Source organism: Lampris incognitus, chromosome 13 (genome assembly GCF_029633865.1).
Source record: "Lampris incognitus isolate fLamInc1 chromosome 13, fLamInc1.hap2, whole genome shotgun sequence".
NCBI classification, from domain to species: Eukaryota; Metazoa; Chordata; class Actinopteri; order Lampriformes; family Lampridae; genus Lampris; species Lampris incognitus.
In genome coordinates, this window is record NC_079223.1 from 22,695,057 (window position 1) to 22,719,865 (window position 24,809).

General features: G+C 42.6%; 1 protein-coding gene across 1 annotated transcript in view; it reads left to right on the forward strand.

The window, feature by feature from the left end:
* LOC130122476 (pro-neuregulin-3, membrane-bound isoform) overlaps nt 1-24,168 on the forward strand; it is a 583,791-nt gene extending 559,623 nt beyond the window's left edge. The window contains exons 9-11 of the mRNA XM_056291408.1: nt 12,047-12,156; nt 16,558-16,743; nt 23,475-24,168. Coding sequence (XP_056147383.1) covers nt 12,047-12,156; nt 16,558-16,743; nt 23,475-24,168 — 990 coding nt within the window. The remainder of the gene's footprint in view (nt 1-12,046; nt 12,157-16,557; nt 16,744-23,474) is intronic.
* Nucleotides 24,169-24,809: the final 641 nt, after the last annotated feature.

The window sequence follows — 24,809 nt, forward strand, 5'->3', positions numbered from 1 at the left end:
CCACCCGATAAATGAATCATAGCCAAATAGGTGGTTTAAGTTTTCGGCTTAAAAGTATATCTGTTTGCATTATTTAACCGTCATGATGAAAGACAGGTCGCCATTGTCTCCTCAGAGTCACATGTTCCTTCACCCATGTCATGCAGCAATAGAAAAGGTAACTCATAAACATTCCTAGCATTCAGACAATATAAAGCCACATTACCAAGAAAGTTTCATTTGAACGTCAATTGAAAGTGCTTGCAAAGATAGTTAGCTTCATGAAGGATGCTATCTAGACAAAAGGCTCAAGTCCAAGGGTTGGAAGGGAGTCATTAAACCCAAGGGAAAAAAAGTTTTTAAGCATGATATATTTAATACTAAATTTCACACTTTTATCCATCAGTTGTCATTTATGTTTGTAGCATCATTGTACAAAATTAGCTGGGCCACTGTAAAAGGCAGTAATTATTTTTGTTTCAGCCTTAGTTTCAAATAAACTTATACTCCATTACAAAGTATGTAGATATTTTCTCTATATCCCCCACCAGATTATTTCACTAATTACACACCTCCGACCAGAGAAAGGGTAACTACTTGTTGAAATCAGCTGGATTGTTTCGTAGAAAAGAAAAGACACGTTCTTTTTGACAGTCCATTGTTGGTACCATTATCTTACGACAAGCATTGACTAGACTAGACTAGAATAGAATAGACTAGATCGGTCGAGGCCTGGTTTACCCACAACAGCCACTGGTACTGTTGACCAGCAGGGTGCCGGTGGAAACTATGCTGCTGTTGGGCGAAGGAGAGGGGGAAGGCATTTCCAAAGGCAGGGAGAGAGGAGGAAGGGTAGGAGTGTGGAGGTGAGAGTCGGAACTTTGAATGTTGGCACTATGACTGGTAAAGGGAGAGAGCTGGCTGATATGATGGAAAGAAGAAAGGTAGGCATACTGTGTGTGCAAGAGACCAGGTGGAGGGGAGTAAGGCCAGGAGTATCGGAGGTGGGTTCAAACTCTTCTACTTTGGTGCTAATGGGAGGAGAAATGGGGTAGGGGTATGTCTGAAGGAAGTGTATGTCAAGAGCGTGCTGGAGGTGAAGAGAGTGTCAGACAGAGTGATGAGTATGAAGCTGGAAATCAAAGGTGTATTGCTGAATGTTATCAGCACATATGCCCCGCAAGTTGGGTGTGAGATGGAAGAGAAAGAAGAATTCTGGAGTGAGTTGGACTATGGTGGAGAGGGTACCCAAGGAGGAGAGAGTGGTGATTGGAGCGGACTTCAATGGACATGTTGGTGAAGGGAACAGGGGTGATGAGGAGGTGATGGGAAGGTATGGTGTCAAGGAGAGAAATGTGGAAGGACAGATGGTGGTCGATTTTGCGAAAAGGATGGAAATGGCTGTGGTGAATACATATTTCAAGAAGAGGGAGGAACACAGGGTGACGTACAAGAGTGGAGGAAAGTGCACACAGGTGGGCTATATCTTATGTAGAAGGTGCTTCCCCTTGATATAGGCAGTAGAATAAGATCAATCAAGATGAATATCCTCCCCAAACTACTATATCTATTCACAGCTCTGCCAGTAGAGATCCCTGTTAAACAGTTTAGAGATTGGGACAAACACATTTCTGGGTTCATATGGAACAAAAAAAAGCGATCCGGTATGGAAATTAGTTTTATGATCTGCATATTTTATTTAGCAAAGATTTTATGCCAGATGCCCCTTCCTATAATAGAATAGACTATATTAGAATAAACCAGAATAGAATCTCCTACCACAGACAGTGGTGTGATGGTAATGTTTTGTGGTCAGAAAATCAGACCACAAAATATTGCAATTCAAAACAACACAACTCCGTAAGGGTCTAAGTGCCCTAATCATATAAACCCATAATTTACTGAATATTGCTTACTGCATCTCCAAAATCCATTGTTTGTCGAAAAACAAAATTGTCTGATCTTTACACCATAAATGTTGTTTTTAAATCTCGTTTTATTTATTTATTTTCACAACAGTCTTTTGGGAACTTATGCTAATGAATTTGGTTTGTTTATTTTGTGCCGTCCCACACAGATTTGCATTGATTTTTGTCTGCAGGCAAACAATTACCAAAATTTCATAACACAGAGAAACATGCCCGAGGACAGTTCTGTTTTAGCAGCATACATGAAGTACACACACACACACACACACACACACACACACACACACAGGTCAACATCATGCGCTGTTATTTTGTCTGACAAAAAAAAAAAAAAATGTCCCATATTATATTGCTTTTTTCTAGTTTACATTTCTAATTCAGTCAAGTCAATTTTATTTGTATAGCCCAATATCACAAATGAGCTTTCATGCTATCTTTTTTTTTTATTGAACATCTGTTGTTTTTGTTTTTTGTTGTTGTTTTTTTGCCAGAACTCCATAAAGTTCATTCATTCCCTTTAACTGGAATGAGGCACCTGCTTTGGCCCTTCAGTTTGTGAGTAACTACTCTGCAAAGCATTGTTGGTCATCAAGAAGGCAGCAAAACTGTACCACAGCAGCAAGTTATGGAAAATGAGCACTTTTGATTAATACCATAGGATCCTCAATTTAAACTATTTTGTCAGCCAGTAAGCAAGCGGTAACTCTCAATGAGCTGCTCTTTCAGGTCATATAGGTCTTCTGACCCCATCAGAAATTCTACAGCTGTTCCAGATAGCCAGTCTGCCATATGAGGCACACATTATTCTGATCTATATATGTTTTATAGCATAGCCAAGGCCATCCTGAAACCTACCATATCTGATTCATGTCACGTTAAAGATGAAAATATACATAGCTTTCAAGCTACAATTTGTGTGTGTGTGTGTGTGCACACGTGCGTGCGCGCACATCGACTTGCAGGTGTGTGAGTGCGTGTGCATGTATATGCCATGCATGGGTACATGTGTGTTTGTGTATATGTAGTGCATGTTTATGAAGCATTGCTATTGATGCCAGTATCTTTGCACAAATCATAAAAAATCATCTCTTGCTTCCCTCCTGCAAGCAATCTGTCAGTGTGAGTGCCCCAACACCAGTGGTGCACAGTGTAATATATGTCCTATCTTTCTGAGATTAAAACATCTATTTCAGTAGACACATAAACACACACACTCGCACATTACATGCTCCCTTCTGTGGTCCAAACATGCACACTAGGCGTCAGCTCACTGTCAGTGGCACAATTACTTTTGCCTGTTGTGTAACCACACGTTTATGGAGATAAAGAACAGAGCTGGTTCCCCTGAAGCAACACATGGAGACATGAAACTCATATTGATGACCTCCATAAAGAGTCAGTATTGCTGTGCGACACATATGCTCAGAACACAGGTTCACCTAAGACAGTCTTTGAAGGCGTTATTCTGGTGCCAGATAATAAAACAGATGCATAGCACAACTTTGTCAAAATTAGCAGGTATAGGAAGCATGTTTTCCTACTCTAATGGGTATACAAGGCTCTCATGGCAAGCATGGAAAACATGATATTTTTCTTTACCATAAAAGTTATCTATCATATCTATCTATCTATCTTTCTGAGCATTGTGTTATGTCATTATCTGTTCAATTTATTTGTGTATATATATATATATATATATATATATATAGAGAGAGAGAGAGAGAGAGAGAGAGAGAGAGAGAGAGAGAGAGAGAGAGAGAGAGAGAAGAAAGAAAGAAAGAGAGAGGGTTTTTTTTTCTTCTTCCGGAAACCATCAATGGTGTTGCTAATAGTGCTCAACAAATGAGGAGTGGAGGGGGCGGGGGTGGGGAACATATATATACGTATATAATCCAGTGAGTCAAGTAAATTATATATAGCGTTTTGGGGTTTTTTTTTCCCGGAAACCATCAATGGTGTTGATAAACGTGTCCAACAAATGAGGAGCAGAATATCAATATAGATGTAGAAAAAAAACCTTTTAATACATAGCAGTACAAGCTTGTTCCATGTGTTGCGCACTCATCAGCCGCTAATGTCTTTAATCAGCTGCTTAAAGTCTAAACCTTTTTCCTACATCTATATATATATATATATATATATATACCGATCAGCCAAAATGGTAAAACCATTGACAGGTAAGTGAATAACATTGATTATCTCATTACAATGGCACAAGGAAGGACAACTGCTGAACCAGCGATGTGGTCATGGGCGCTCAAGGCTCACTGATGTGCATGGAGGCTGAAGGCTAGCCCGTCTAGTCTGATCCCACGGAAGAGCTACCATAGCTCAAATTGTAGAAAAAGTTCAGGCTGGCTATGATAGACAGGTGTCACAACACACAGTGCATCACAGCTTGCTGTGTATAGGGCTGCATAGCTGCAGACCAGTCAGAGTGTCCATGATGACCCTTGTCCACCACCGAAAGCACCTACAATGGACACGCGAGCATCAGAACTGGATCATGAAGCAATGGAAGAAGGTGGCCTGGTCTGATGAATCACATTTTCTTTTACATCATGTGAATAGCCGGGTGATGAAGTGTGATGCTGTGGGCAATGTTCTGCTGGGAAACCTTGGGTCCTGGCATTCATATGGATGTTACTTTGACACGTACCACCTACCTAAAGATCGTTGCAGACCATGAACACCCCTTCATGACAATGGTATTCCCTGATGGCAGTGGCCTCTTACAGTACAATAATGCGCCCTGCCACACTGCACACGTGGTTCAGGAATGGTTTGAGGAACATGACAATGAGTTCAAGGTGCTGTCTTGGTCTCTAAATTCCCCAGATCTAAATGCGATCGAGCATCTGTGGGATGTGCTGGAAAAAAAATCCAATCCATGGAGGCCCCATCTCATAACTTACAGGTCTTAAAGGATCTGCTGCTAATGTCTTGATACCAGAAGACACCTTCAGAGGTCTTGTGGAGTCCATGCCTTGATGGGTCAGAGCTTTTTTTTTGCGGTATGAGGGGGATCTACACCATATTAGGCAGGTGGTTTTAATGTTTTGGCTGATCGGTACATTATATATATATATATATATATATATATATATATATATATATATATATATGCACACACACACACACGGGGAACATTTTATACCTGAGCGTATTGTCACTGGCATAGTTAAGACAAAAAAAACAAAACATGGGAAAAATTTAACCCGTTTTTGTACCCATACTTGGTTATATAGAAATTCATGGCACTTTATGAAAGTTGCATATTGCCATTTTCTAGTGTCCAGAAATCCTCTCAACCTATCTGCTTTCAGCAGATAGGTTGAGAGGGTGGTAAAACTAATTACCCCGGTGATAAAGTAAAAAAAATAAAAATGCAACTGCATCACACGGCCGCTTTGAGGGAGAACACCTGTATTCTGTATTTCTTCTGGGGTAAAACGTACATTACAATCAACTCCCCTAATTTTCTGATGTCATGTGAGGGCATCAAAGACACCAACATCTTATATTCTGTTGCTGAAAAAATATGACCCAGTTAGAAGGGCGACACACCGGCATAAGCCAAGCAAACTCACTGGACAGACTTATGAGACGGTGGGGTGAAGGGTTCTACTACTACACTGCCACCTTCAGTCTCACCCATGCTACCTTCACCGTCTACATTGACATCCCTTTTTATAATCTTTATAAAACTGTAAGTGGAAAGAGACTGATTAAAGATGAATGTTCATGCACTCTGCGTTTAGGCCACTGCTAGAACTGACTTCAACAATGATTGAATAGTCTTGATCAGTCAAGTTCAACATTATCTTTTTGGATTCATTTGCACAATAATTAATATTGTTAGGGGATACTGGTTGGCCAGAGAAAAATATCCATTTTTCTTTCCCCTGAGAAATCATTGAAGTAACACTGGATGGCTAAGTAGGATTGAAATTGGGCTTTGCAAGCGTGACGCAATCGACTCCCAATCTTAGCAAAAACAAGTTAATGAATATATGGCACACGCCACCAGTTATTACCACAAGTACACACCACTGCTGCAACTAAATAATTTTGTCCAATTCCAAAAGTTTAAAGAGGCTATATCATGCTTTCTGCATTCTTCCCTTTCCTTTAGTGTGTTTATGTATCTGGGAGGTGCATGTAAAACGTCTGCAGAAATACAAAGCCCAAATTCCATGCCAGTGGGAGTTATTCTCCATCCATCCATTATCCAAACCGCTTATCCTGCTGTCAGGGTTGTGGGGATGCTGCAGCCTATCCCAGCAGTCATTGGGCGGCAGGCGGAGAGACACCCTGGACAGGCCACCAGGCCATCACAGGGCGTTTTTCTCAAGATCACCTAAACGCACAAGATTATTGGATGGCGTATGCCAGTGCCAACTACCCAGAGTTGCCCCAACACAGTGGACATATTCATCTCACTTGGCCAACACAGTGTACGAGAGGAGAGAAGAGCTACGAGAAGTGTTTGAGCACATTGTAGATCATCACGAGGACTTTGATGATGACAGCGTTTGCTGTGCAGATGGGTCTGTCAACCTTACGTCCAGCTTCGAGTTCCGTTTCCTTCTGGCTACCTTCAACTCCGTCTTTGCACACTCGGATGTACTGTATAACATTCTGCAGACTAAAGTGTTGGACATGCAGTTTTGTCTGAAGAGGATTAGTGACGTTTGTGACACCATTGAGAGGGAGAAGGTGAGCTTCCATGCCATCTATGAGGACACGGTTGGTGAGACTGGGGTACCCAGTAGGCGACAGGCTGGAGCACAGTATGACATGCACTCATTACCAACAACTACATAGTGGGATAAACACACAGGTGAGGGACAGGTTCAAAAACCACAAGAGTCTTGTTTCTTGCACTACTAGACCCACAGCAGTTTACTGCATAAAGGCAGAGCTTCCCCGACACGGCTCCCTCCAGTCTGGAGGAAAGTTATGGGTGCCACTTCGACATATCTCATCTGAAGACTGAGCTATGTGTAATGTACGCTTTGTCTGACTTCGAACGACGCAGCCCTTTTGATCTCCTACACTTTCTCCAACAAAAGGGACTGACCGAAAGTACGCCCCAACTCCACCGTCTCACTTGGCTGATCTTAACCATCCCTGTGTCCACAGCTTCCATGGAGAGAACATTCTCAGCACTGAAAAGGATAAAAACGTACACAAGAAACAGCACTGGACAGGCTCATTTGTCAGCTTTGGCTTTAGTCTCAGTTGAGAAAGAACTTCTTATGGAGTTGAAGGCAAAGGACAAACTGTATGACCCAGCAATTGCACACTTTGTTAAAAAGGATCACAGGATGGACTTTGTTTGCAAGTGATCTTCATTTGGTGAGTATGCAGCTTTTTTCAATAATCAGCTGGTTTTCATCTATTTTTATTCTATCTCGAAATTATGCAACTTCTGCTGACGTCTGCTGTTCTAATGAGGCATCTGAAAATTATTTTTTAGTGTGTTTGCAAACAATTGACTAGAGGAGTATACCAGAAGCTGGATTATAAGGTTTCCCGGAATCACCTTTTTTATGTGTTGTGAAGCCAGTTAGGGTAAAGAAACCTTTAATATGCTGAACTTACATGTGACAGGGCTCTGGCTATTATTTTTATTGCAATGTTTGATTTTTTTTTATAGCCACGTGGTCCTACTGAAGGCCCAGGGCAAGGGTTCGTCACTGCTCTATATGAACTTTCATAGGAAGAAAAAACATGAAGAATCAGTGGTTACAGTTCTTTTTTACCACTATTCTTTAGCAGTAAAATCCCAACCTTTTATTGTGTTCTCGTCATTTTACCAAGGACTGATTCCTGAACCAGGCACAGTTCAATGCTGGATTTTCAATTTGTTTGCCTTTCCTAAAGAAGAAAGCACCAGACAACATTGGATACACTTTCTTTTTTCGAGCCAACTACGGCCTATGACAACGTGTTTGTTGTTCACGCTTCATAGAGGTCTCTGTCCTCAATAGAGCCTGATATGAAGCTGGCTTTTCGGTTAGGCTAGTGCTAAAAGATGGGGCTGTTCCATATTTTAAGGGCCATGTTGAAGAGTCAGAAGCGCAAGCTTTAAGTAACATTGTATCACTGAAATGTTTGTCTTGTATCGATAATCGGACCAAATGGCTTGTGAATACAGTTTCAGTGCAGACAATGGGAGTATATAATGGAAATTATTTAAGTAAGCTAACAGTGATTTGCACAAAACAAGACCCGTGCACCAAGCAGTCAGATATAAGCCTTTATTTCAACCATATCTGCTCAAAATCGTGGCATCAGTTGGCATTTGAGTGCATTTCCCATACATAGAAACGAATGTATAAACGGCTTGTGATTGAAAGACTAAATCCACCGTTAGCCTAAGTCACACAATAAACAGGTAATGAGTTTCTTGAGCTGCAAGTATGCTGATGACTGCGCTGTTGTAGCTCACACACCAGAAGACCTGCAAACCATCCCTGCCGCAGTTGTGAATGCCTACAGCAGTCTGGGTCTATCAGTCAACACCACCAAAACTGAGGTGTTATATCAATGACGGTCCAGCCCCCCCCACCCACTATGCCTGTCTTCACTATAGAACGCCAGCCACTCTCAGTTGTGCCATGTTTCAAATACTTGGGCTGCATCCTTTCTGAAGGCTGCAAAACTGAAAATTCACTATAGAATCAAACAACCCTCTATAGCCTTCGACAAACTCTGACGTAAGGTCTTCCAAAACAAACACCTCCACCTGCACACCAAAATTGCCATTTACAAAGCGGTCTGCATCACAAATCGCCTATGTAGTTGTGAAACCTGGGTCACATACAGCCGCCACCTGAGGTCGCAGGAGTGTTATATCGACCCCTTGAGACTGGAGCAAGCTGCCATCAACCATTCCAACTGGTGGGAGATTTTCCACAAAGGTATAGAGCAGCTGGAAATGGTAAAGAATGCGAAGAAAAAAACCAACAGAAAAGATTAAGGAGAAATGCAACCATGCCTGCCCCCACTAATTAAAACTTCATATGCCCAACATGCTATAAAACTTATGACTCGAGTATTGGACTCTACAGTCATGAAAGAATACACCATTAATGAGGAGAGATGTCATCATCAGACTCAATGGACTACCAGCAAGCAAGTATAGTAATGTGTTAATTGTAACTGCAGTACACAATCGTTCATTCCAGTACAGTAGTACACTACAGTACTGTATTTGTAGCACAGAAAAATTTCTTTTTTTACTTCTGTAGAGACCCTTTGAGCTGGATGCCATGGCTGACCCATATGAGCACATCTTCATCAATGAGGCATGTTTCAACCCATACCTAACAAAAAGGTGCAAAAGGGGGTCACCATGCCATCATACAAGTTCCTGGTCAGAGGGGACGTAACATTACCCTATGTGCAGACATCAGCAATCATGGCGTCCTCCACCGCCATGTCAAAGTGGGTCCATACAACACAACTCCTTCATTTTCTAGATCACAATAACATCCTTCAACAGGAAGGGGAGCCAGAGCGAGGCCAATTATTGTATGTTGTCATTTGGGATAACATGAGTTTCCATCAGGCTGCTCTGGTTCAATGACCACCCCAGATTCACCATTCTTTTTTGCCAGCACATTCCCCATTTCTGAATCTGATGGAGGAATGTTTCTCAGCATTGTGGTGGAAAGCGTATGACCACAACCCCTATATGCACAGCAAAACCACCTTGAGGCAATGGTGGACTCCTGTGGTGATGTGTCTGTGGAGTCTAGCCAGGGTTTTCTAAGGCACACAAGAGCATTTTTCCCACGCTGTCTGGCAAGAGCAAAATGTATTACATTAATGATATATTTGGCCTGACCTAGACCTGAGACAAGATGATGAGAATGTTGATGCTGATGCTGAGTAACCTGTACATTTGCTGCATTTGGAAATAAAGCTTTTGGAAATTGGGCATTTTACTGTGCATGGACTCTTCCTTACATGTTTTGTCATTGGAACATTTCAAAGGTACGTTTTTTTTTTTTTACCAAAACAGCATATACAGTACTGTTCCCTTATCCACTAATATAAGAGGTATTTATTGCAGTACTGTTTTGATTTTCTCTCGCCAGGGTGTTCCTGAAAGGGGTATCTGATAGTCAGTGTTGTGATTTAACAAAGTTCCAAATTATTTCTCTGAAAACCTATTCTAAACATTTCAGTAGCAGTGTTTTGAATTCATCCCTCCAGTGTGTAACAGTCATGTAGTCTGTGTTTTTGACAGCTGGTATGTGTTGTTCTAGGGCAAAATTTGAATTGGGACCCAGAGGTCAGATGTTTGCACCGTTGGGTGCGAGTTTTTAGAACATGTGTGTGAGGATTTGAGAAAATGGTGAGTTGTTTTAGGAATTGTCTAAGCAATTGAGAAAAATTGCATAATGTTCCGATTTAGACATCTCATCATATAGACTAAGAGATGGATGCAGTTAAGTAAAGGGGAAGGTCTGCATTATTGACAAAAAGAGATTCAGACATGAAGATATAGTGCAGAAGACAACATGTATCATTGAAAAAGGAGAGGAATGTGTGATAGATATGGCTATAAGAGTCGCTCACTGACTATGGAAATAATCTCCAGGAAATATTTCAGTCCTTTTTTTCCCCCCCCTACCAGGGGTGAATGCTGAAGCCTTTCACATTTTCTGAGGTACATAGCAGAAACCATGGTACACAATTTTCTATCAGTTGGATAATGTCCATTACCACTTGATGTCATTGACCCACAGGGCAACACGATGAATGCTGTGCACCAATTTAAAATCAACTATTCCGTCATGGAAAAAAAACAAGTTTTATTTTCTTTCAATATCAATTTCATGGTATTTCTGTTTTATATTTTTGAGTGACTAGAAAAATTATAGCAGCAGGCAGGGCTGATATTGCACCAAAGGTTGTAAGTTTTGGGAAATTCAAATGATGCATTCTGTGCGCCATAGGGTGCCACGAAGCCCTCTCCTTGAAACCATTTAAATAATTTATGCCTCACATTAATGATTTTATCTGATTAACCAAGAGCCAAACAGTGTTGGCATAGTGGTCTTCCATTAAATTCACTGCTCCAGATGAAATAACCAACATGAGGCAAATTATTTTCATACTCTTTGCCCTGTGCCTTATCAAGGGACTTCCTTTACACAATAATAGACTCTTATCCCCACACTTCTGTTTCTTAAACACCCCGCCAATATCCTCTCTTTGCACACACACACCCCCACCCTCAATTGTGTTTCCCTCATCTGTTATCCATGCATTCATTATCTAAACCGACCTGACCCAATTCAGGGTCATGGAGGGCTGCAGGCATTGAGTGAAAGGCAGCTAGGGAGACACCCTGAACAGGTTGCCAATCCACTGCAGAGCCCACACACACACAGTCATTCACACACTATTTACACCTGTGTGCAATCCAGAGAGGCTATTTCACCTAACGTGTGTGTTTTTTGACCCATGCAAATACAAGGAGCAAACGCCACACAGAGGGGCTGAAATTGAACCCAGGACCCTCTTGCAGGGAGGTGACAGTGCTAACATCTAAAGCACCATGTAGCTTTCCCTCATTATGACTCATTTAAATGGTTGCGAAGAACGTGTAAAAGACTGAGCAAGAATGCCATTTGGCGCTATTCAAACCCACGCGATCCAGTCCCACAAGTAAATGCAATAAGCATTTCCCATGCTTACAGATACTTTCAGCACAATGTATGAGTGCACAAAGTTAGGACAATCCAAATTCAGTTCCACTGGCCTTGGATCAAACCATTAAAACAACCTGCTCTTGTATGTCTCCCACTCAGTCGCCCTATCCATTCAATGTGTCTCATTAAAAGAGAAAAATAAGGGGATTGGACAGCCTCCTCTCCAATCAGTCAGTTAATAAAACCTAAGAATATCCACAGATACCCTTATTAAAAAGATAAGCAAATGAAAGCCAACAGCAGCCTGTACATTTAACGTTGCATGATCTGCTATTTATTCAAAGTTTATTTAGCAATCAATTAGAAGGTAGTAATTTGTCATTTGAAGCACATCTAACATAATAATGCAGCAGAGGTGCAGTGCTTTGTCATTCTCAGTATTGTTCTTCTCCTTTGTTTTTGCAGTACTGTAAAAGGTCCTCCCAATCTCGCGAGGGCACTGTCTGTGAATCCAGCTTTTGCAATATAAACAACACTCCTTCCAACAGCTCCAGAGGGCCAGTAAAATATTACAGGTATGATCTTTGTACCATTTCACACACATGGGTATAATGCTGGCAAGGCATATACATCACACCAAGGATACACTGTTACTATTAATTTTTGTCACATGGGGCCATTCAGCTCATTGTTGCAGCAAGATACACCTTCAATATCCCTATTAATAATCCAACTTGGACGCAGTGAAGAGAGAAATTGAATTACCCACATTATAGCACAGCCAAAGCTAATTGTTTATTTATGGAAGGATGATAGTAATTGTAATTACAGCTATAAACATGTTAATGTGCATATCTGTAACAGTCAAGCATGCAGAAGAGATGAGACAGGGATAAGAATCTCCCATATGTGCATGGATTTATCAGCCAGTGCAGATATGTGAACCGAAATGTTTATTCCGACATTGATGAGTGTTATGGTAAAGCTGGCTGGGCCAGCATGGGCATGTTGTGGCCTCAAAGCAGTAATAGTACAATGTTTCCGCTGGTAACATGTTACCATGGCAAGTGGTCTATGGAGAGTTTCTCCAACCATACTAAAGATGCCAGTTGGCATTTCTAGTGCTGTGCCCATTCAAAGTATGCCTGTTCAGAATGGACCAAACGCTTGACCTCCGGTATTGCTGCTTGCAGCTTTCTCAAGAACCGCTCATCCAAATAACTTCACACTCAACGCTGCACTTCCTTGTATCCTCAGCAATACACCCACCAAGTGTGAAGTCGATCAGATGAATGGTTGTCGAGAAATTCAAAGGACAGACATACAGGCAAACACAGACTCTTTCCATTTTAATTAGATGTAATCTGACTCCAGATGGATGAAATAATAATAATCATTTCATTTATATAGCGCTTTATCTAGACACCCAAAGCGCTTCACATTGAAATGGGTAACTCACTTCAACCACCACCAATGTGTAGCACCCACCAGGGTGATGCACGGCAGCCATTTTGCGCCAGAACGCTCACCACACATCAGCTTGAGGTGGCGAGAGAGGAATCATTGAGCCAATTACATGAGGGATGATTAGGTGGCCAGATGGAGAGAGCCAGGTTGGGAATTTTGCCATGAAACCGGGGAACCCCCTACTCTTTGCAATAAGTGCCATGGGTTGTTTAATGACCACAGTGAGTCAGGATATTGGTTTAACATCTTATTCGAAGGACGGCATCTCCTACGGCACAGTGTCCTTGTCACTGCACTGGGGCATTTAGATAACATTTGAAATAACTATTCATTAATGGAGAACTATCCCAGATTTCATTAAAAAGCCTGTAAAAGTTTTTCACCTTTCTCCCTTGGCAGGAGGTCCCCTGCCTTAATGCCAAAACAATTTCCCTCACCTTCCATGCTCTGTCTCCATTAAGGTACTTAAATGTGAATTTTATGTGAAAAAATAAAGCTGAAAGGTAAGAACAACTTTAGGGTAAAAGGTGTATATATAAATATTTCTTACACTTATTATAGTGATTATAGATTATAGCATATAGATTGTTGACTATTGCAAACTGTTCTCTTGGTCTAAGTACAGGGTGCTGTGTTCCTGTAAAGCCTCTTGAGGCAAATTTGTGATATTGGGCTATACAAATAAAATTGATTTAACTTGACTTAGTTGTGGTGGCAAAGCTGACGTATCAATAAGCATTTAAAATACTAGTAAATTTGAAAGTGTACAATTCATTTTAAATGTTTTTGACTTTCAAAAGTTGGGAGTAAAATTTGCTTAAACAGGTACTAAACACTTAAATGTGTGTTTTTTTTACTTATAAACTGAATACGACAGTACGGTGACAAAACACATCAGCGCTGGTGTGACACTGACATTTCTTACCAAAATTATAAATATAATTTTAAATCAGCCCTGAACCTTGCAAGGACAATGCTGACGTAGAGTCGACTGGTTGGGACTTATCTGCGTCATGAAATTAAAAAAAAAAAAGAAGTAGTAGGAACACCCTCTAATCAGAGGTGAGTGACCCACCTCCCCCAACCCCCCACCCTTGAGTGTGAGTCTGTGAAACCACACTCATTTTCAAATATATGCTGATCGAGACTCAATCGCATGAGTTTACTCGCTAACCTTGCGCCTTTATCATGCGAGCGGGAACATATTTTCACAGAGAGGTGCTGCAAAGTATTAATGTGCGCACATGACTATGTATATGCATGCGCTTATACATTATCCATCAGCACAGATGAGCAGGTCACCGTTATATCTCTAGGCACCAGGGTTAATCTGCGGATTGGGCAGGCCCAGCCATAAAAATTAACATTCTCATTAATAGCGGATGGGTTAAGGGCAGGTTAATGTCTATTAACAGATATATATATATGTGTGTGTGTGTGTGTGTGTGTGGTAGGCATGGGACAACATGTTGGTATCGGAAGCATTCTAGGGTTTTCATTTCTGTTTCCATTTTAATCTGAGTAGTATTGACCAATTACGTAGGTGGCGATTTCTACAGGGACACACTTTGGTTGCATGTTGGTAACGGTCCGTGTGGGGAGTGAAAGAGGTGGAGTGTATTGGCCGAAATGTTGCCTGGACCTAAAACACTTACAAAAAGTATCAATGTTTGTGTATTGTGTGGAGAAACGTTTGACGTGTCGACTACTTGTGAAACAATCCAGTCGTACACTTCGTCTCTCAACTCCAACTCCATTTTCCTGTCTGAAGTTGCTAATCCGACTGTAAACAACGATGGCCACATGGAAGAAGTCTTCATAGGAAACAGAAGTGAGCAGCCAGCAGCTACATCGGAAGCCCCAAAGTATTGGCCATTGTCCCCAGAGGCGAAATCATCATCAGACAATTTATCCTCAGATAGTCCATTAGTTATAGTAAAATAGCCAACTCTTTACACATGTTCCACCCCTTGTCAATATGGGGTGCTGCAGTACCCCCTTTTCCATGCCCAGGGGTGCTGCAGCACCCTCAGCCACCCCTCTTTGTGCGCCAAAGTCCTTTATTACATTTCCTATCAAACTTTTTAATGTCTCTCAATTCACAGTTAGTTATAGTTATATTATTTCATCATTTTCAGTTTTGGCATAATGGTTCCAACTTGCGCTTTTGACAGCTTTAGAAGCTCCATCGGACAACTGGGTCAGTCTGGCTGGGCTCGCCCTGCGGCTGGGGGAGGAGTTGCCCGCCTCCCTCCGCCCCTGGAAAGCTGAGGCCCGTCTTGTGTGGTACCCTTCCATGTGCGGCGCATTTGCGCCATGTTGGTTGGGGCAGCTTCGCAGGGTGGGGTGCAATGCCATGCTGGAAGGCGGGCCGCTGGTGACTTGCAGTGGCGAGCCGGTGACTCATGCTGGGCCAGTCTCAAAGATTTCCCTAACTACTCCTGCCCATGCTCCTGCCTCACAAATCCACCAACCCACCCCCAGCCCCTTGCCCACTTTTACAATTTTTCAAAATATGCAGTAGGTGGAGTTAGGCTCAGATCTGGGGGAGAAGTTACACTTGAAAACTTGCATAAAAACACAGACCAAATTACAAGTCCCTCACAAGCTCCTTTTACAACTGTCTACCTCCATCTCTTTCTCTGCTTCTTACTCTGCTTGCAGCCCTGTTCTCTCACCATAAGTGGCACCTGCAGAAGGTGATCAGGACATATTTGTCTGCAATCACATTTGCTTAGGCTGAGATTTGGATAACACTGTAAGCAAATCAAAGAGTAAACTGGATTTCAGGGTGCAAAATAGAAAGAAAAATGTTGAGGCTTACTCAGTGTTGAGGAAACGGCTTAAGAGTTGTACAATGTAATGCCAATACCACTTCAGTTGAAAGCTTGGTTTCCACCAAGCTCCACACTCGCCAAACTAGAATGGAGTATGAATGATGGCCAAGAGCCGAGTCACTGTACAGCAAAAAGGTCTTAATGAAAACTTTCAAATAAGTTGAGATCCCAACTTCAACTGAATGACGCATTTGCCACAAATGTAAACCTTATATAAAAATAAGTGATAATTTGCCAGATGGTACTGCTACAGAGAATCAAAAATACACATTCACAATTAAGTCAATCCTCCCCCTCCCTCCCTGTCACTATGCTGGCCTTAATGTTGCTCTGTTTCTTTTGGATGTGTAAGTATTCAGTTGTTGGCTAACTTGTTAGCCTAAGAACTTGCCTGCGTCATGCATCTGTCTATGTTATCATGCTTTGGGGCTGGCAAGAGAAAGAAGGACTCTACCAGAGAGGGAAGTAGGGAAGTCTGCTTTGCCAAACCAGCAAAACCGTACAATGACCTGAAAGTGAAGGAAAACTGTAGATTCTCAGTTGGATCGGCAGTACTACCAATCCTTTCACTTTACAGGGAGTCCTTTGATACACTTTATATCAATATTTTTGCTTATTACAATCCATTTTCAAGGAATCAATTAATATTTTTGTTGCTGTTGTTTTTTCCAGAAGTGGTTCCTTGTCCCACAGCCCAGACCAGAGAGCTCGGGCATCCCATTGGTCAGTTCCACGAAGGACCCCTCCTATACCCAGAGGAAGGCTGAATCCAATTGGGGGATCCAAATATTCAAGCCCCGCCTACCAACACCTCCAGGAAGTAGAGCCATCTGAGAGAGAGGCTGAGGGTCAGAGAGGGTAAGCTCATGTCCTGTCTAAGCATCGACTAAATGTGTTTCCTGATGGCAGAAGGTCAAAATATTGACATATTTTATGTCCAACTTGTTAACAAAGCCCTCTCTTCAAACACCAAACTTTAGATATGTTTTGCAATGAAAACTGAAACTTTATGTCCATCTAACTTCACTATTGACAGGATGAAAGGTCACTGACAACATATCAAAGAAAAACAAGGCCCTCTTCTAATCTGTTTCTGCAGCAATGCAGGAAACTGAACCTCATTAAAAAAAAAAATCCCTCAGGAAAAAGGGCCACAACCTGGAGCACTTTGACTGTACTGGGACAACTGGACTTTACTGATTGTAAAAAAATTTATGATATAATCTTAGGTCATACAACAAATTAGAGCCTGATTAAGTTGTAGATTTTAAGTCATGTACAGTTTCTCTCTTTTTCTGACTCTTCATTGTTGGGTTTTGTTTTTTTCCTTGTCTTCCATTGAACATTGACTCAATTCAATAAAAACATCTGACAAACACCGGCTTGCCATAGACAAAGCATTAGATTTTAATTCCATGAGTGGAAATTTTAAAGCAAGCCCCTTTTATAACAAAGGGAAAAAAAACCTCACTGCACTATCTACTGTTTCTCAACCTCCCCAACTCTCACCTCCCGCATGTCTTTGTTTTCCAATCTGCTGAGCAAAGATAATAACAAGGTCACGTTACATTGGGATCTGCAGTGCAATGGCATTAGTTCAAAGAAAAGCTTTGCTTGGTGCCTATGGTTTTAGAGACAGGATATGGGCTGCGTCTGCATCCCTCTCTCGGTCTCTCGCTCTCTGTCGCTCTCTCTATGTGGATTGTTGTCAAAGATCTGCGGCTCACTTTGGGCACAAAGTGGGGGACTCCACAACCAGACCAACAATCATTGCCAGTTGTTGGCTCACCGTTTTCTTAAGTTTCATATCTGCCACGTAAAGGTAATGTTTTAAGTGGTCGTCCTGATTTCCTCAGTTTTGGTTGATTTGGCATCATCTGGTGGTCACAGTAGGCTGTTGTCATACCGCAAATCTCACGAGTTTGGACCCAGACATGATCCTGAATGCACAGAGAATGTTCACATGCTGGTCATAATTTTCAGTAGGGGCAGATTTTGGTTTAACACCAGTAAGATAATCCAGCGGTAGCATGTGTATTTTGGAAAAAGAAGCTTGATCAGCAATGTCATCCGACATGGTTAATATTGAGCAACATATCAAGCCATATCAAACGTTTAATAAAATTTAATTAGATGTCGGGTAATGTTTAGCTCTGTAGTTTAGCGCTTACTCCCCTTTCCTTCTTCTTTTTCTTCTATTCCTTTTTTTTTTTTGCATACTTGACACATGTACTTTGCGTGCACCATTACATTCGAACACTTGGCAGGAATGGCAGACCCTGCTGGAAATAATGAAAAATGGCATACAGAGGAGTAATTATACAATGCTAATACAGTGAAAGGCTATGAAATAGCAAGTGGGAAAAGTTATCTGAAATGACATTTTTTTTAAATAAAAAAAATGCATGGATTACATCTCATTTACTGTCATTTACTGGACACCTGAGTTTATTTTTGCAGAGCCCAAGACTTGGAGACTGGACACAAATGCATGCCAGTGAGATTGTGCCTGATTAGCATGAAATATATTGATTAAAGAGCTGGTCAGTGTTTCACCCTTTTTTTTTCTTTTCAGATCATTGCTTTCCTAACCTGTAAACGCAGTACTACAGCTTCTCCCTAGGCGTCCATGGTCCTCACTGAGGATAAAGTTCTGCATGACCTAGATACACTGATGAGCCAAAACATTATGACCACAAACAGGTGAACCGAATAACGTTGATCATCTCCATACAAGAGCACATGTCAAGATCTGGGTAGATGGTAAACAAAAAAATCAGTTCTTGTAGTCAACGTGTTGGATGCAGGAGAAATGGACAGGAGTAAAGACCTGAGCGACTTTGACAAGGGCCAAATTGTTATGGTCAGACGACTGGGTCAGAGATGCTCTGAAATGGCAAGGCTTGTCGGGTGCTCCCGGTCTACCAACAGTGGTCCAAGGAGGGAAAAACCACAAACCGGTGACAGGGTGTTGGGCACCAAAGGTTCATTGATGCACGAGGGCAACGAAGGCTATCCCGTCTGGTCTGAACCAACAGAAGGTCTACAGTGGCACATGACACAGAACACTTTAATGATGGTTACGGGAGGAATGTGTAATAACAGTGCATTGCACCCTTTTGCGTATGGGGCTACATAGCCACAGACCAGTCAGAGTGCCCATGATGATCTCTGCCCACCACCTCACAACTTACAGGACTTGAAGGATCTGCTGCTAATGTTATGGTGCCAGATATCACATGAAACCTTCAGGGGTTGTGTACGGTCTATGCCTCGGCTGGTCAGTGCTGATTTGGTGACACACGGAGGACCAACAGCATATTAGGCAGGTGGTCATAATGTTGTGGCTCATCAGTGTATATACAGATATAGGAAACAAGGACAACAGCAAAGATGAACAGGCAGACATTCATGCATAACACACACACACACACACACACACATCCAAAACCAAAACCTTACAAACAGCTATATGAGCTAAATCTCATGCGTGTCCACATGTACAAAGTGATAAAGACCTGCAACCAAACAGAGGAAAAGACACACAGCAGGGGACAGAGAGATATGTAAAGACCTCATACAGTGTCCTCAGAGACAGACTCAGCCACTCAGTTTCTCAGGTTCACCCACACGCTGACTTGAATACACTAACTCACAAAACAGCAGAGTGACTGACAGACAGGGAAATTACAGTCAAGGCAACATAGTTTGGCAGTCTGGGTCCGAGTTGCTATGGAGATGTGTTGCTGTAAAAGCAGAGAGCAAAAGAGAGAAGGACATTCATACTGACACAAAGAGAGACAAAAATAGACAAAAAGTTTCAGTATACTTTAACTGAGAGGGACAGCAGACAGAAGTACAGAGAAGCCTGAAGAGAAAACCAAAGGACATGATGGAGGAGTGTGCAGATAGCATGCGACAGTCAAAAAATACCAAAGAAAGAAGAACTGCTCTTTCTATTCCACGCCTGTTAAGAGTCCTATTGTTATCTCAGCAAAATGGCTGACAGAGAGACGGCACATATTTGTGTATTTCATTGTTACCAGTATTTTTGTTAAGCCTGTCAGTATCGCCCCACTTCTCTGTCTCAGTAGTCTGACTAGTACAACCATCACTTTGACAGCCTAATGGCTACCCATCTTAGCTTAGAAAATAGACTAGATTGCAGAGATAAAAAAATATTGAAAGTGTGTGTGTGTGTGTGTGTGTGTGTGTGTGTGTGTGTGTGTGTGTGTGTGTGTGTGTGTGTGTGTGTGTGTGTGTTTTCTTGTCATCCGTGACAGTCCTGAAATAGATAGATTTTCATAGCCAAAGGATTCCTGTATCCTCAGCTCTGACTTTTTTTGTATAACGTAACAATAACAATAAATTACACTCCTTAAGGGTAAAAATACATCAGTATTATTACATGTGATTTCTTCGTTTAGATTTGCAGTTTAATTAGATAGCGATTGCTTTTCTTTTTTTTGCTCTTTTCTTTTTTTTTCAGTTTTCTGGCCATTTAGAAACTGCAGTGTATGGAAAGCTGTTTAGTTATTAATAAATCCAAAAAAAAGTTAAACCTGGGGGGAGTCCGGGTAGTGTAGCGGTCTATTCCGTTGCCTACCAACACGGGGATCTCTGGTTCGAATCCCTGTGTTACCTCCGGCTTGGTCAGGCGACCCTACAAACACAGCTGGCCGTGTCTATGGGTGGGAAGCCAGATGTGGGTATGTGTCCTGGTCACTGCACTAGCACCTCATGTGGTCGATCGGGGCACCTGCTCGAGGGGGAGGGGGGACAGCATGGTTCTCCCACGCACTATGTCCCCCTGGTGAAACTCCTCACTGTCAGTTGAAATGAAGCGGCTGGCAACTCCACATGTATCGGAGGAGGCATGTGGTAGTCTGCAGCCCTCCCTGGACTGGCATAGGGGGTGGAGCAGTGACCGGGATGGATCAGAAGAGGAGGGTAATTGGCTAGATACAACTGGGGAGAAAAATCCAAAAAAAGAACATTCTGATATTGCATTTCATATCCATTTTTTAATGTTGACATCTGCACTTTTGAGACTTGATATCAAGAGTTCAAAATTTGATATGCTTCTGAAATGTGATATCAGGTTCACACAATGTGCTATGAGGCTTTAAGATTTGAATATCAGCACAAATTGCTATCCGCTTCAAAAAAAAGAGAAAGAGTCCATATCAAATAGAATAAAACTTGATATCAAACATAAAATGTTGAAGTCATTTTTCAAAAACTAGATCACAGCTTTTGGAAACTTCAAATTTCTAAATCTCAGGGATTCATTGTTTGCAACAAAAAAATTCAATCAAAATTCAACAGACAGATATCAAGTTTTGAAGAAATATCAACTTTGAAAACCTTGACATCACGGCAGAGGGGGTGGGGCAATGATTGGGACAGCCTGGAAAATAGGGTAATTGGCCAAGTCCAACTGGCCAAGTCCAAATCCCCCCCCCCCCAAAAAAGCTTGACATCATATTACAAAAGCTCTGTTATCAATTCTCAAACATCTAATGTCAAGTCTCACGCTTGTTTAATATGAAAAACTTTGCTTAACATAGCAGCGAGGGCACAGGGGTTATTACAGGGGCTTCTTTTAATTGCTGTTTCTGAAAAAGTTTTTATATTCTCAGATTTTGAAAATTGCGAGTGCAATTTGGTGCACGTCTGTGTACTGTATAAACACACGCATCGCCTCCCGTCGTCATTTCCTCATGTTACGCAAAAACATGGAGAAGCACACAAAAGGGGAAATATTAGGGGCGTCTGGGTGGCATGGTGGTCTGTTCTGTTGCCTACCAACACAGGGATCGCCGGTTCGAATCCCCGTGTTACCTCCGGCTTGGTCGGGCATCCCTACAGACACAATTGACCGTGTCTGCAGGTGGGAATCCGGATGTAGGTATGTATCCTGGTCGCTGCACTAGCGCCTCCTCTGGTTGGTCGGGGCGCTTGTTCAGGGGGGAGGGGAACTGGGGGGAATAGCATGATCCTCCCACGTGCTACATCCCCCTGGCAAAACTCCTCACTGTCAGGAGAAAAGAAGCGGCTGGTGACTCCACATGTATGGGAGGAAGCATGTGGTAGTCTGCAGCCCTCCCCGGATTGGCAGAGGCGGTGGAGCAGTGACCGGAACGGCTCGGAAGAGTGGGGTAATTGGCCGGCTACAACTGGGGAGAAAAAGGGGGGGAAATCCAGACAAAAAAAAGGGGAAATCTCAGGCGATTATCTCATGACGGTAGCACAGAGTCCCAGTCTCTGTACCGTCGCGCTAACTGCCCCTCCTTCACTCCGGGCTCCGTGTTTGAACACTGCTTAGTAGATTTTGCAATCTTCTCATGTTTCAGCACATCAAAAGAGAGCTTTATCTGTGAACTGCATCTTGGGAATCAACAGCCACACAGACCTACTAAATCCTCCGGTGTCATTAGAGTGCTTTGTCTTCTTGTAAGGAAAATAACAACAGCTTTAGTAAAGCGAGCATATGATCGTCTTTGAATGTAACACCTGTCTCCCTCGCACCCATTTCTATTCTCACACGTCTAAATGGAGGTGTGTACGTATGATAAGGGTGTTTTGAGAGAGAGGGGGCGCAAAAGGTGAATACTGATGCGTTAAGAGACACTGGCCTTTGTTGCGTGCTATGACTTATTATAACAGCTTCAGAATGCAGCTGCACCAAGACAGCTATTACACCAAGAGGACAGGGCCGTCACTCAGAACGCCATAGAGATGGACAGAGGGGGGGGGGGATCAATATCAGATGTCCCCCCGCGCAGGCTCATTCACTTTTAAGTGGTCCTGCCGTACCAACAGGCCATCTCTGAGCGGGTTGATTCAAAGTGCCTTTGTAAACAGCACAACCGGTCTCGACACAAGACCCTGGGAAGTGTACCGCTGGTGTCTGTTAATCAGCTGATTCTACTTCATATTTTCGCCGATCCCCGCTGACACCCTTCGAAGGGGTAAAATATTAAAACAACACTTTTCCCTTTTCAACAGCATCAGAGGGTTGAATCAATAATGCAAGAAATGAACTTCCTGTTACCTTTCTACTTGCACTGATGGGTCTGAGGTTTTTGGATGTGTGTGTGTGTGTGTGTGTGTGTGTGTGTGTGTGTGTTAGCTCAGATAGATAAGGAGATGAAAGAAAGATGTAACACTCATCTCCTCCCCCCTCGGTGTGCTGGCTGAGCCTGTGAGACGGTGAGGGGCTAAGAGCTGTACCTCCGAGTATTCAGCCCGTGTTTGGGAGTGGGCGTTTTGAAAAGGCCAGAGCTGCAATCACGCTTACGCACACAAAGACTTCCTTTCAAAGTGAAGTGAGATGTGGCAAAATAAAGAGTTTTTTTTTTCTTCTTCTCAGTTGCAGTCTTGCTTCAATCTTCTCTTCCTGCTGACCTCGCTCTCATTCTCTTTCGGTCTCTTCTTCACACTCCCTTATTCATTCTCTATCTGTCTCTGCTGCTCTTTCTTGTCCCTCCTTCTGTGTCAATCTCTCTTTTGTTCTGACTTCCTCTATGTCAATCTCTTTCTTATTCTCTTTTCCCCCCTCTGCTTCTTTATTCCCTCTTCCATAGGAGCAAGCAGGAGGGAGAGAGCCCAGCCCATGATGCCATACAGGACACCATCCTGCATATACGACCTCCTGTTGCAATGGAGACCACTTCATCATCATCATCATCATCATCACCATCATCGTGGGGCAGCCACGTGACGGTGAGTGCTCCTTCTGAGCGCCAGGATCCGATTCCCATCAGCCGCAGCCTCCGGAGACCCAGCCGGCGCCCTGGCCACTCCTCCCCTCCTCCATTTCGCTCTTGTTCCATCCCTATCATTCCCTCTGTTCAGGGTCACCATGACAACGAAATGTCCTGTATGCAAACCAGCGCCGCACCAGCAGCCGAGTCCTCGGCTGTGTCGGTCACTTGCTGCGCCACTCCGCTTAAGGACGAAGGAGGACCAAGAGAGGGAGCACGTGAAACGTCCTCGTCCTCCTGCTCATCTGCCATTGGTCAGCCAGAGGAGGAGGTGGCCCTGCTGCTGAAGGAGGCTCAGGAGCAGCTCAGTGCATTGGCTCTGGCTCATCGGAGGCAGGAGGAGGGCAGACTCAGCAGTGGGTCGGTGGCTTTGTCTGTGCAGGCCAGAGAAACTGTGTGCTTTCTGAGCCCCAATGGAGGAGGAGCTGGAGGTCTGAGCTCCAACGGACCCACAGAAACCCAGTTGTTCAGCCACAGTCTATCACACAGAGACGTGGGCCAAACTGGCAAATGAAAGGACAAAATATAGGAAATTCACTCTTGGTTGGGCAGTGTCTAACAGACTATAGTGTTTTGGACTCAAAACTGCAGACACCTTTCCATTAAAAAGGAAAAAGGAAATTAAAAATGCATAAGGATGCCATGGAGAATCTGATGAAAGTGCTGATGATATGTGAACTGTATGGATACCTACAAACATCTGTGTGGTCACCTCTACACAGAATTACAGTATGGAAGTACAGAAAACATATATACATGCATTTATTTAAAAATGAGAGAAACACTTCTGCTTAGTCAAAAAGAAACCAAATAGTCTGTCAAATCCATGGTGTTTTTAATTGTAAAAAAATATATATAAATATATATAAATATATATGGATATAAATATATGGAATTCAAAAAGTGACCAAGTACAAAGTTGATGAACACAGGAATGATGTACCTTTTTTTTTTTTGTCCTTCCCTGTTTTGTATTATCCTGTCCACTCATTCAGTGAAACCAGCCAGAGGATTAAAAAGGCCGACAATGCAGGAGCCTCAAAAACAAATCGCCTATCACGCCTTCAAACATCCCTGTGCCCAGCCAAGAATTGCAGCACAACCATCCGTGGTCAAAAAGAATACCTTGCATCCACTGTACAAAACAACTCCCCG